Below are 14,311 nucleotides of genomic sequence, written 5' to 3' on the forward strand. Positions count from 1 at the left end.
AATCAGTCAGAGGGGAACAAAATGAGGCCATTTGTGCTGTCCAAATGACAGGTGGTTTTGTCTGTTTTGCCCTGTTTGGTTCGCTCTGTGTATACATACATGTGTGTGTGTTTGTGTGCCTACTGTGAACAGGTGCTCAGCCTCACTACTGGTTGGACCTGCAGGCATGGAGTTGTGGCAGCCTTGCCTCTATCTGGCTACAGGATTCAGGAGCTCCCTAATGTGCAGGATTGACTGAAGCTAATGCTCTTGTCCTGAAAAGCTGCACACAGTTTACCCTGAGGGCTAGGTATCTGATTTATTTACATTACCAAAGAAACTGCTAAGGCTTCTATATTAAAATACCCAAGAGGAATTTTAGAATACTGATGAGAAGGCAGGAAACAGTGATAAAATTGATAGTACAGTGCTGGTGGTCCACTAAATCAATGAAGACTTGGCTGAAAAAGCCACTTTTTCCTTCATCACACTGTCAATAAACGTTATAAGCAAAGGTCTTTCTAAACCTGCATTATTTGGTGTTTATCAGATTAAGAAATTCCATCTTTCCTAGCTGGAGAAAGAACAATGATTTATGGAAAGAGGAGATTTACTAACATACTACTTAAGAGGAAGAAGAGTATTTAAAAAGTTATTTTTCCTGAGCCATTTTTATCCCATCATAGTTACATTGCTAGTTCCAATTACAATTACTCATTGGTCAAGGTGTTCAATCCTAGAAATGAAAAGCTTCAAAATCTGTGCAATCAGTTACAAATGTACTCATGTCCAAAAGTCTACTGGCAAAATAAATGGCAATAAACAAAGATGGGCTTACTTGCCTTGTTATATAAAGAGATGTCCCATCACTACGCATGACGGTGGAAAACGATGAGAGGTCTTTCTTTTCTGAAAGATCAACAATTCCTGTCCCTTTTCTATAAGTTGAGAGAAAACACTGAAGTAACTGCAAGACAGATCCAATATACAGGCAAGTTCAGAACCAAAACAAAGGCCTCTTGCCATGGAACCCCCCGCTCCCTCCAGACAATCTCCTTCTTTTCTTTGAATGACTGTCTCCTTTAAGTCTTTTTGAAGACTTTTTGTTGAATGTTTGTCACCACTTTGTCACCAGTTTGTTGTCACCACTGCTGATGCCAGGAAGCCACCTGCCCATATTCTGGTACATTCCACAAGTACAGCTTCCGTCCCAGTTCAGCCAGGCAGTTCCTTCATCAAGGCAAGGATCTCATCTAACTCTGCTCATTAAATAGCACATGCAGCTACCAAACTAATTAACAGCCTAAAAGGCCATTAGGAGTCATTGTCATTGTACCTAATTTGTCATGGCCAGATTTCTGTGCTAGCCACAGAAAAGGTAAACTCGATTTTTAGCTGTGCCCACACAAATCCTGTTGGTCTTCTACTAGAGCTGCTACCAAAACCATCTCAAGAAAACTCTTCCCCTTAGACTGTATACAAACCTCATTCATTGTAATTAATTTGAAACGCAACTGAGATGTTAAGTAAACTACACTAATAGACTGAATAATGAGTTCATACATTGTTTTCTGAAGGAGTCCTTTATTCTCCAACATCTTTAGAACTTCCTTGGACTTCTCTTGGTAAAATGATTCTCCGGAATATTCATCAAAGTGCACTCCTAGACGCTGAAAAGTTCCAAGAATATCAAAGAAGGGCAACATGGTTAAGACTGAGGCTAATCATTTCTTCAAATTAAGTCAGATGATACGACTGTGTCACAGGTCAGAGTGCAAAGATAATTTTATTCCAGGAAATGTCACTTCACTGTTAAAAGGAATAGATGTTTGGATTTTGATTTAATCAATTTCTGCATTAGAATTAGTCTCTCTGAGTTGAATACAGTGTTGGATATAATGTTCATGAGAAACTAGGCATCAACAGGATAGATCAAGTGGTACAAAAATTCTGAGGAAGGTCTCTAACTTGCTGTGTCATAGGCAAAACCAGTGGACTGCAGAGAAGTTACCTGGACATAAAACCAATCCTATTTCAAAAAGATGCTAAAAGAAATTTTAAGAAGCAGGAGTTGCTCACAAACACTGCTGAGCATACAGAAATCACCATCACTAGGAAAGCTGAGGGTAAACCTAGGAGAGATAGGATGACCTTAACAGTCAAAACTGGGTGAAATGTTAGTAGTACAAAAGACAAGGTTTCTAACTGAGGGCAACAAAGCTCCCTGTCCATCAGCTCAATACTTATTAGTTTGAATGGAATTGGGAAAGATCTAGCTGTACCAGTCATCACGTGATCAGTCATGAGTGACCATCATAATGCAGCTGCATACACAGCCCAATATTCACTTACCCTAACAGGTCAACTTTCCACTAGAATTAATCAAGGCTATGTCTCACTTAGGAGATCTTAACTTAAAAGAGTATTTGGCATGAATCCAGTGATACGTCTCAGAGAAGAAATTAAAGCACCACCAGTTTATCTGGATTACTGAGGAAGGAGCAGGCCACTCTCTTTTAACTTTGCAATCAAAGATGAAAGAAGACATGACCAATTTCTACAAATAAATCAAGAGGAAGGAGATGGAAAAATGCAATTTTAAGTAAAGAATAATACTAGAAGAAGGAGGTGGTATATAATGACTCACAAATTCTTTGGAGCTGCTAGTCAGAAAAAAATATCTAAGCCCATCAAAACTGTGCACCCATTCCAGAATTTCATTGCAAGAATGCAGAAAAGAAAAACACTAGCTGTTTTTCAGATGGACTCAGTTGGTTCTTGAGTAAGATTACATAGTATTAATACCAAGAGACTGGATTCAGTGACAGAAGGTGTATCTCACTCACGTTTCCCAAATTAATAAAATTCATTTTGTGGTCAGTGGCACAAACACCTCCCATGAAACAGTGGACGCTGCCTCCATTCTTGAGATAACAGTATGCAGCAGATGGCTGTATATTCGCCCAACTGAACCTGCAGGTAACTTATCCACTGATTACTTCTGTAAACTCCTGCTGCTGTAATTTCTTACACTCGATTTAATATGCAACATACACAGCTCTGCATTATAACATTAGATCAGAAATGTGAAACCAGAAATATCTCCTAATAAAGTTTATTACATGGAAACTGTTAAAGTTAATGGGTTGGTGCCAACTTCAAAGATAAAGCAAAACTGAACAGTATTTATCTAACACTGATTTGCTTTGTTGCTTAGCACCATACCCCTAGCTTAAGGGCTTCTGGGAAGGGAAAATTAGTCTAAGAGCCAATTACATGGATTCCATTAAATAAAACGTGTCTAGGGTGTCAGCAACTAAAGTGACAGTCTGCTTGGATGTTAAATCAACTACTGTGCTTTTTCCAAACAGAACAGGGCATTACCTGGCATATTGAGAAACATCTTCCCCACAACACTATGAAGTTTACTGGAAAGGCAACAAACTGAGAACAATACAGCAACCTCTGTTCCTAAGTTAGTTCCCCCTTGGCAGTCTCTTGGATGAAAAGATGCTGTGCACTGTCAATTAGACTAATGGAGCAATAGACAAAAAAGAGACCATTTTACCAACAACACAGGAAAAGCCGTGGATTATTTGTACCTTATAAATTCGGATGTATTCGTCAATACTGAAGTCTCTAAATTGTTTCCAAAGTGACAATGTCTGCTCATCATGTTCCTCCAGTTTTCTAAAGAAATCCTTAGCCAGCTTTTTTGTGTTTTCATCTTCTGCTGCTTTGTTAATCTGCACATACACCTAAAATAAAATGGCACTGAAAATGTTGAAGTATAATCCTCTCCTCCAATAAAAATAAGCAATCTTCTACAAGAACAATACAAATACATTTAAAGATGACATTTGTAATGTCAAAATTTTAAAGATGTGTTAAATGAACACATTTCCTATTTAAATATGAGTAGTCCAAACTCCAACAGAAAAATTTGCAGCTTATCTTGAAACAAGACTAATGCCATAATTCCTTACTGCTATCACTATTGTCCTCTTCATAACCTTGCAACAACTGCCGCAGCAGAATGTGGAAGTACTAATTCATGCATGAGAGGGAAACCATCACAGACTTTTAAACCAGAGACTTTTCTTCAGAGGACCACAAAGTTGATACTTAAAACAACTGCCTAAAACTGAGATGGCAGTTGAAGCAGCAAAATCCTAGGGACTCGATGTTTCAAGCCCCAAAAACCCCAACCCCAGTTCTGATCCCAAACCCCTTACTTATAGTACTCTGCACCCACACTAATACACACTCTCTGTGGCTGAAGTCAAGCATATGAATATCAACATCTGACTAGACACATACACGTGCACTGTTAGTTTGCTGAAAGAATTACAAACTTTTGTATTAGGCAACTTCACCTATGTACAGCAAATTTGGCTCTCCTGTTCTTTAACATATTCCTTTATATCTAAAGGCCAAATATTTGCCCAGGCAATGACTCCTTGCTTTATACACACAGCATCATGAAAGCCCGTGGAAGAGTTTTTAAAAAGTTAAAGTACTATGTAAAAATAATTAAATTAACTAGTGGTTAGATCACGTATTTAGACCCAAATAGTTCAACAATGTCTAACTTTTAAGTCCTTGTAGTAGTTTTCAATCCCAAAATCATTGCAATCTTGATAAAAAATAAGTAAGAACTTCACTCCTGGAATGTTCAGAGAAAGAGTTTGCCAACAATATCTTGCTTGAATGGGTTCTGCCTATTAAAAAGAAAAAAAAAAGCTTCCACAGCAAAACTCTTGAACTTTTCCCCTTCCTTTTATGTCCCAAGATTTTTAGAGGTTTTAACAGGCAGTACTGCTAACAAGCCTCAAAGATTAATGTTTGTTTAGTTCCGCCACAAAAAAGAAATTTAAAGTAGAGGGAAAATTCAAGCCTTTCCAAGAATAATGCTCCCTCCTCCCCCACCCGTAGCTTCACACATTCTAAACCACCACCCCCTCCAATCTTTGATGTTATAAAGCAAAAATAAAGCAAAAGGCATACTTGCATCTGACTCTTGACCAAAACAGAGGGTGTAAAGATGTCTGGAAAGGTACATTTGTCTATAAATTTATTTACATAGAAACTGCACTATGGCAATTTTCTTTTTAAATGAACTATAGGAAAGACTAGTTTCATACAACAGCAGAAAAAACATCACTTTGAAGCATGTCTCAGTGTTTTATATAAACCAGGAATATGGCTGAACAAAAAAAATTGGGAGTATCTAATTTGGTCTCAAACAACTACTGTTTTAGAACCTTCTGCAGCTTGACTGAATACCTTTCTCTACACTTGAAGGTGACTTTTTTAATGTCATAAAGCCTACATGCTACTGCAGTAGATGATATTTTAAAGCTTTTGTGCAAAATTCAAGTATTCAAAAATTAAAACCGAAGAACGGACTGAAATTATAAATAAGAATTAAATAATATGCAGCAATGCACAACCACAAGAATATAACTACTTCTTGTCATCTCTTTAAAACAGTCCTACAGCTCTAAAACACCTCCATGTTGAGAATCTATCAATTGTACTGAGCAGGCCTCAGGGATGAGGGAACAAGTGAACAAAATTTATCTATGTCAAAGAAACTGGCAAACTCAGAAGGAGCTACTCTGCAACATAAACAATCTGCCTAATATGTATTCAGCTGTAGAGCATCCAAGTATTCAAAGCCAGTTTGTTCCTTTGCCAGTGAACAGATTCGTGTTATCCTGTGACAGGCTGTCCGAACACTGGCATTAGCAACAGTTCCCATATCCAGCTCAGAGGGTGAAGCACAGCTCAACTTTGTAATAAGGGAACACTTGACAGTGCCACACAAGAACCCTGACAAAGCCCCATAAACATCTGAGATTTTTTCTCTTAAACGGTGAGGGCTTGAACATTAGTCATTCAGAAAATTTTGTCTGCCTGTCCTCAAGATTGTTGGATTTGTGCAGGTAAGCACATAAACCATCTTATGTACGTACAGCATGGTTGTCAACCAAAGATCCCTTACAAGTATCAAAAGATTGACGAAAATCTTTTTTGCTCATTGCATTGTATGAAACAAGAAGTGACACACAAACTGGTAGAAGAAGAAATAAATACTAACTCAGATGTTATTAGGCATATTTGGATGGAGCAAAACAACCACTGAAACCGTGTTAGTCCTGGAAAAACAAGACTTGTTAAACTACCTCAACTGTTACGGCTAACCTGAAGGGCCCACTAAGTCAGTTTTGTCCCTGACACACAGAAATACAGTCTATAGCACTTGCACCATGCTGCTGGGCATGGTGGGCAACCGAGAGGGCAACCTCCTGCAATGAAACAGCCTTCCCTACTGTTGAAAGGCATTTCCTGAATGCCTGTCAGCAGAAACGGCACCTTCTAATGCTCCTGGGTCTTTCTGGGCCATTCTGCAGAGCTAGAAGAGTATTCTGGAAAGCGACTGTCACTCCTCCTTACCTGTATATGCCAAGCTTTCATATTAGATACAAACCACTTTAAAGATCCTCTTCCCCAACGACAGTGATTCGTGTATGGAGCAATGTAAATTAAATACTACTTATTCTAAAAATACTCACAACAAAAGGATTTTTACACCATACATGCCACTTCTTTTCACAGCTTTGGTAACCAACATAACTACAGCATTAGATGCAAGACACCATTTCCACTGCAGTTACCACAGTGAGCTCAGTGGTCACCTATGCCCAGTTAAGGTAGTTGATACTGGTCAAGCTGGCTGTGATGGTAGCAGCAATCAACGTAACCTCAGCATCCACATGGTTACCTCCCTTATGAGGTGTATTTTTCAGCCTAATGAAACCTACCTCTCCTGCCATGGCCTGGTAAAAAATGTCCCTGCTGCTGTGGCCCAGGTCAGCACTGGTCCTTCAAGCAAGGTCATTTAAATCCAATATGAGTCTCACCATGATCCTGCAGACATACCATTCTGTACAAAATTGACAGTTAAGTTAAATGGACTGTTCTCTGAAGTCCCTCATTGGTCCTATCTGAACTTACCTCAAAAAGGTGTTGTAAAGGACTGGTTTTTAGCTTTTCTTTGTTGCCAAAGAGTTGGAAACCAACACCCAATAAGCCTTGAATAACAATTAAATACAGAGTTAGACAATAGTATATTTGTCTGTTGATTAAGTTGTTTTCATAAGCAAGTCTAGTCTTAACATTGTATGCAATAAAAGAAATGTCTTACACCATTATATTGTTTAAAAATGTATGCTACAAAAACAAATCAAACATTATTCCATTGCAGGCAAAAAACCCCAACTATAATAGCTAGAAACTAGTAAGAAATACTATGTCGATTTTTCAATTCCCCATAAATGGAATTTGTGTTTCTGGACTTGTAAAGAAAATTTATCTTTTACACAGCAACCAGCTGTAAATGAGAAGCCACACAGTGGAAACTGTCCAGTAATAGAACATGCCCAAAACTCGTTTTGCTTCCTCCCTTAACAGTATTTTACCATTTCAAAGACAATAGAAACTGGGACACAATATGGTATTCCACATACCACTCATGCAATATTTTTGCTGCTTGCTGAGAATATGCAGCTTTTTTCATGTACCCAATTTGGCTTCAGCACTTTCAGAAAGCCATCAGAAAGGGCAAGACCCAAATACCAATCTTTTTGTCTAAATCAAAAGAGCTTATTAAGTCATTCAGTAAGCTAACAACATTAACCCCGCAGCCTCTTAGATATTCTAAGGCTGCTTTTAAGGCCATCTCATTCTTCTGAGTGACAAGGACCGGGACTGATGGGAAGACAGCATCTGAGGAACAGGTATGCAGGTATCCCTTTGAAAAGATCTCTGCAACTAAACAGATAGCACTGTCTCAAGAACTATCCTCTTGGAAACACTAAGTGCGATAGAAGCCATGGCAGATTTAGGTAAGAAAATCAAGTTAGGGTTTAGGAAATAAAATTAGCTTACTTCTATTTAAAGTGAGTTTCTTTAAGGACAGCTTGTTTATAAGCAATCAGAGTTTCATTTCCTAATGAACTCTCTGAGATATTACTGTACCTACACATTCCACTTTTCAATGCTGGCTTCACACTCCAACCCCCAGCAAGACTGCCAGTTTTTATTCAACTCAAACACATCCTTCCACACATTTCTGTCTTCCCCAAACTATCCCCAGCCCTTGTTATATTCACTAACTATTGGCAAGATGCAGCATGTGCTGGGACTGATTCCGACTTAGATGTGCTGACTGGTTAGCCGGCAGGCTAAACACAGAAGTTAACTTTCTCTCCCAGAGGGCACTGCATTGTATTTCTACCCCTACTCAGCTGCCAACTGTCACAATACCAAAGAAATTTGTTCTCTTGGAGACATTTTTCTTTGTCAGATCTGGCTGAAGTTGGCCATTCCGTTCAAAATTTAATAGGAACAGAGTGACAGGAAGACAGATGGACAGACTGTGTGACTGCATAAGCTTTGTTACCTTAAGAAACCTGCCGCAAAACTGCCTAGAGTTGAGGACTTCTCTGGCATGTTTTAGCAAAATATGTTTTCAGTTACTACGTTTTCAAGCCTCTGACAACAGCAGTTATAATAGAAATGCTGGCAGATTGTTAATTATAGCACTGCTTCTGGGAAAGGACCATTACAATAATATTCCTATGCTACAATTTTGTGAGGCATGACTATATTATATACTATAAAACCTGTCATATATTTGAGCTGAGCCAGCCCAAATAAAGAGGGAAGCACCCATTTTTAAAGAAACAGTTGGAACTACTAGGTCAAAATGATTGAACAGTGATTCTAACAGTTGTGTACTAGATAACAGGTTCACATGTAAATAACAGGCATTGTGATCTTTATACCTTCAGGAAACTTTATATTAAAATACATAAAATTCCTGATATTCAAAAACTTAGGAGTACAATTTAGTATCTTCAAAGACAAAGTGAACGAGGTCAGCTGAGAAGCCCTTTAACCACATTGCATTTCATTGCTTAATTGTTATTGCCACATTCGTTATACAATAGCATAGTGATAAAATTATGTCTAAGGGGCAAAAATGAAAGAAATATGCAATGATGAAATTTACTGAATTTTAGGTGAACTCATTCTGTATTCAATTCATGTGAAACAAATCCTAAGTGAAGCAACGCTCTGCCATAAATTACTGTTTGATCAGAAACAGGATGAGGAAATATGAGCTGCAGAGGAAATAATTTAACAAAGGAAAGAAATACTCTATTACTGCTCTCACAGTCACAAGAATATTTTACTCAACTGACTAAAACCCAGGAATTTAAAAAGAGAATAGGTAGAACTGAATATATTTTAGTTGTGTTATCTGTACTGCTGCATATGAATACATAAATAGAGTATAAGTAGGGAATTTATGCTAAGTTTTTAACCCAGGTCTGTTCATAAAGTTGATTCATTGATGTCCCCATTAAACAGCAAAACTGGAGGGGGAAGCATAAGGGCTGGAAAGAGCAAAAGTGACTGCTTAATAAACATTGCACTTTGTATTTGCCATGTGAAAATAAACATACGGACACCGTTTTCAGAACCTACTGAAAAAGACTGGGAGGAGTTTTAGAGTTTTCACAGGTGTATCAGTGTTCAAGAACAAGGAAGTGGGCATGATCGCCTTTTTTAAAATGCCTTAAAATATGTCAAAAACAGCTTTTGCAGGGAAATTGTAAAAGGAGAGGAGAATATGAATCAATTTAAAATGCAAGATTAACAACAAAAAGCAACAAAGTTGTTAATCCTATGGATGGGTCAACTGCTGTTTAAGAGGATATTTACAGATCCAGCAATCAGACTTACATGATCTCTAGTCAGGGAGTAAGTATCAAACAATGCTAGGCTGCACATAAGAGGAGTTTTCAGTCCTCACTTATTTGATGGACATTTCAGAAGAGGTAGGAGTGTGTATGTGTGTGCATGCAAACACAGACATGCAAGTTGATAGCCTTCTAGGGCCTATTCACTTGCACATTCTCCACCTACGCGCCTCTCTCGTGCTACATTTTAAAGGGAAACTAAATATTTTGGGGGAAGTGTTGCGATATCTGTAAAGATACAAACTCTCCCGGCCTCAACCTGCCAAAAAGCCTTTGCTGTGAAAGTTAATTACGTTCTATGAATAATGAACTAGTTTCCAGAGGAAATAAAAACAAAAAAAAAAACCAAAAAAAACCCCACACACAAACACACAGACAACCAAATATAAAATACACATTTTGTTACAATTATTCTATTACTGTGTGTACAGGTGTGGCATAGGTAAGTTAGCAAGCTTACTCTTCCCCAACAGTTAGACATGCAAAATCTGACTAAGACGACAGTATTACAGTAGACATGCAACACCTATGGTAATATGTACGCATCTTGTCTGGAGACAGCAACAGAAGTCTGTTCAGCTGTGAGAGCTCCAAAGGTATAGCCAGCACACTCAGAAAATATTTCCACTGCCTTTTAATAATAAACCCCAAATTACACATACATAATCTGAGAGAGGAGCTACTGAGGTACAGAAGGACTGTCAGGTAAATTCCCTCCTGTTATTTCTTGCCCGGTAGTATAGGTCATACTGCTAATGAATCAGTCTGCATTGTCTTGTTCATATTTTAAGGAAATTAAATACACATTACACGCATGGAACACAATACTACTCTTTATGAGCCCAGAGTGAAACCAATGGGCCTGCAAAAACTGAAGCTGGAAACTGAGTCCATATTGTACAGTAGAAAAAGGGACCAGGAGACAAATATTAAAACATACCAAACTGCATGCCCCAGTCACCAAGATAATTCATTCTTATTACTTCATGTCCCAGTGCAACTTTGAGATTTGCTATAAAATTCCCTGATAAGAAACAAAATAGGTATTATTATTCAATTGTAAGTAGTCTCTCATCCCAACAGAAGAGTTTTCAGGTTTTGCATGATCTATATTCAAACTGAAGAGGAAAAGCAATCAGATAAACTATTCCAAAGAATTTGCTAAAACACTTCACAACTAAAAGCAACAGTATTCTGAGCAGGAAAAGAGAGGCTGTGCATTTGAAAGGTGCCATAAGGTGTCTCTCATAGCACAGTGATAAAAGCATACACGTGTATGTGCATGCACATACTGCAAAGTCTGTGAACATGAAAAAGTCTTTTTAAAGTCTTTTTGTATTCTCACAAATATGTGGCAGTATACATCATTGCCATTGCAGTCAGGCAGCCTCACACCATGAGGTTAAACAAGTACTCAAAATTCACAAACTGCTGTTAACTGTGATGTTAAATAGAAAACATCAACTCCTGAATCTCTCTATACTGCTGGAGCAGCACTGAGCTCTGCCACTTAACACACTGTGTGTCTGATAATGCTCCAAACTTACCGTATCACATAGCACATTTTGGTTCTATTATTACACCAAAACCCCTTCATCTTTCTCCTGAGCTTAGATGCAACCATAGAATTACAAAGAAGAAGAAATACCCCCATCACTTCCTGTACTTTCCTGTCCTTCATGGGCACCTTTTAATTACAATACTGATGTAAAACAATGAGATAGCTTTCTCTTCCTCTGTTATTATAATACCATACTACAGCTTGCAATTCCATTTTCTGTAGTCAATTCATCCTCTTACTTTTGGACAACCATTGATCACTGAACTATTTTTCATAGTGTTTTTTTTCTATAGCAAAGGGTCCAGAAATGGAACATAAAGAGCCTAAAATATGCAATTTCACTCAACTATCAGTCCATGAGGAGGCAGAATTATTAACTTTATGTAATTAATAATTATACATGATACACTAAATATAATTTAAAACTAATATATTATTAGCTGCACAGATGCTGTAGGATCTTCTGCTAACAACCTACTAGTTTTTATTGTGAGAGGGAAAGGAGGGAGAAATAATGTTTTCCATATGCCATTAGAGTACTGCACAATAAACTTATTAATTATTCCATTACAAATTACAGCAACTGTGTTAGTAACACTGGCATAAATTAATTAACATATAAAAGCAAGCTTTTTGCAAGACAGCCACCAAGATGTAACTATCTGACTGCTCTGCCATCCAGTGCAAATTGGAAATTTAAAATTCAAAGGAGACTCACAGCACCTCAATGAAAACTGCCCTGGGTGTCTTTGTAGAACAATTTTAAACTACTTCATTTAATGTTCAGAGTCATAAAACTATATTACGTGTGACTTAATAAATCTGCCAGCAACACACCACTCTTTTCTTCACTGCATAATGAGCCAAAGGTTTTTAATTAGCAAGTCGAACCTGACACAGCCGCTCCACTAGAAGTGTGAAAGGTTAGCAGTGTTCCCCTGTCAAGTGAAACAGGAAGACAAAGAAGCGCTTTTAGGAGGCAGTTAAATGCATACTTACCTACTATTGTGGAACGCAAATGTCCTATGTGAAACTTTTTGGCAATATTAGGGGAGCTGTAACAAATTTTCACAAATAATGTTTGTTTAATGTACAAGACTGCCAGATCACCAAATCAAAAGAATTCAACTCATGCATGTAGCAAAACTGGAATAAAACCAGCACTTTCAATTTTCCCTTAAAATTCCCCGATTAACTTCTGTTCTAGACAGCAAATTTTTTTTATCCAACCAGCTTTTCCTCCAGTATCAGTTAACAGCCAGTGTTACAGGGAAAAAAAAGTCACAAACAACCCCACAACAAAGAATCCCCCAAAACTCAACTATACTAGTGACAAAGGACTTGCACTAACTTATCATAGAACAGTTTGGCTTGGAAGAGACCTTAAGGATCATCCAGTTCAACCCCCCTGCCATGGGCAGGGACACCTTCCACTAGACCAGGTTGCTCAAAGCCCCGTCCAGCCTGGCCTTGAACACTGCCAGGGAGGGGGCAGCCACAGCTTCTCTGGGCAACCTGTTCCGGTGCCTCACCACTCTCACAGTGAAGAATTTCTTCCTTATATCTAACCTAAATCTACCCTCTTTCAGTTTAAAACCGTTACCCCTCATCCTATCACTACACTCCCTGATAAGAGTTCCTGCCCATCATTCCTGCAGGCTGCCTTTAAGTACTGGAAGGCCGCTATAAGGTCTCCCCAGAGCCTTCTCTTCTCCAGGCTGAACAACCCCAACTCTCTCAGCCTGTCCTCATAGGGGAGGTGCTCCAGCCCCCTGATCATCTTTGTGGCCTCCTCTGGACCTGCTCGAACAGGTCCATGTCCTTCTTACATTGGGGGCCCCAGAGGTGGACACAGTACTGCAGGTGGGGTCTCATGAGACTGGAGTAGAGGGGGAGAATCACCTCCTGCACCTGATGACTACACTTCTTTTGATGCAGCTCAGGGTATTTTCCCACTTTTTACATGTTTTGTACATACAGATCATTCTCCTCGTATCTTTATTAGAAATAAATCTGATACCAGGACAGGGGACCTTGTGTACAAAAGTCAGTAATTAAATCACATCTTCTACCAGCAATGGCCCTGACCCCCAAATTGTTTGCCCTGATAACAAAATGGAAGTTCAGTTATGAAGTTCACCTTCTGAATTACTTCCTCTGACTATAGAAGCCTGCAGAGAGGGTATAAGTGAACAAAGATATTTATACATAAAGAGATCTGAGTCAGCCACTTTTCATTCCATGGGCAGGTGACCGTAAACACAATAGCACTGGACAGAAATTATGGAGCCAGCAACTGAGATTTAACAAGACAAATGCCTGGCTGCTTTAGCAAGTCAGGGATGAAGGTATTAAGGTGAAAAAAAATAACGGGTTACTGGCTGCAAATTCAGATGATGTCTCTTGATAATAAAATAAAAGAAGTCTACTTAAAAACTGAATGCTATTATGCATTAAATGAAAATATTCTTAGTGGACAGCAGTGTGAGGCATGAACTCTTTAAATGTCAAAAATGTATTCTTGGAGAAAGCCTCAATTCCCTAAATATAATTTATATTCTACTTGGCAAATATATTAGAGTATCAAATATGGCGGAATACAACACCCTGAATATGGTTTAATTTCACAGGCATCATACATTATAGCAATGAATATCAATCAGAAAAATATCAATCAGCAGACACGGCAATTTTCTCAAAGGACTTATTACATGTGCTTACCTGAACTCAATCACTGCCTTTTGTTTAGGCACTGTAGAGAAAAGTTCACTTTTTACTCCATACTCTGAGCCATCTTTCAACACCTGCTGCAACACAGTCTAAACCACAAGAAGATTAAAAAACAAAAAAAAAGTAAAGTATGTTTCAACAACAGAAAGCGGGATCAGGGAAACTGTCTATCTATCACTGATCCCACAGCCTTTACTCACACTAGCAA

General features: G+C 38.4%; 1 protein-coding gene across 5 annotated transcripts in view; it reads right to left on the reverse strand.

Annotated features, from left to right (window-relative positions):
- RARS2 (arginyl-tRNA synthetase 2, mitochondrial) overlaps positions 1-14,311 on the reverse strand; it is a 39,164-nt gene that overhangs the window by 17,686 nt on the left and 7,167 nt on the right. For 4 of the 5 annotated variants that reach the window (XM_074895997.1, XM_074895996.1, XM_074896001.1 and 1 more), the window contains 7 exons: positions 14,095-14,192; positions 12,373-12,428; positions 10,753-10,836; positions 7,000-7,076; positions 3,582-3,737; positions 1,543-1,649; positions 822-917 (listed from right to left, as the gene is read on the reverse strand). In XM_074895997.1, the coding sequence (XP_074752098.1) occupies positions 822-917; positions 1,543-1,649; positions 3,582-3,737; positions 7,000-7,076; positions 10,753-10,836; positions 12,373-12,428; positions 14,095-14,192 (674 nt within the window). The remainder of the gene's footprint in view (positions 1-821; positions 918-1,542; positions 1,650-3,581; positions 3,738-6,999; positions 7,077-10,752; positions 10,837-12,372; positions 12,429-14,094; positions 14,193-14,311) is intronic. The other variant, XM_074895999.1, reaches the window with a different exon arrangement.

Source organism: Athene noctua, chromosome 1 (assembly GCF_965140245.1).
Source record: "Athene noctua chromosome 1, bAthNoc1.hap1.1, whole genome shotgun sequence".
In the NCBI taxonomy this organism is placed as follows: domain Eukaryota; kingdom Metazoa; phylum Chordata; class Aves; order Strigiformes; family Strigidae; genus Athene; species Athene noctua.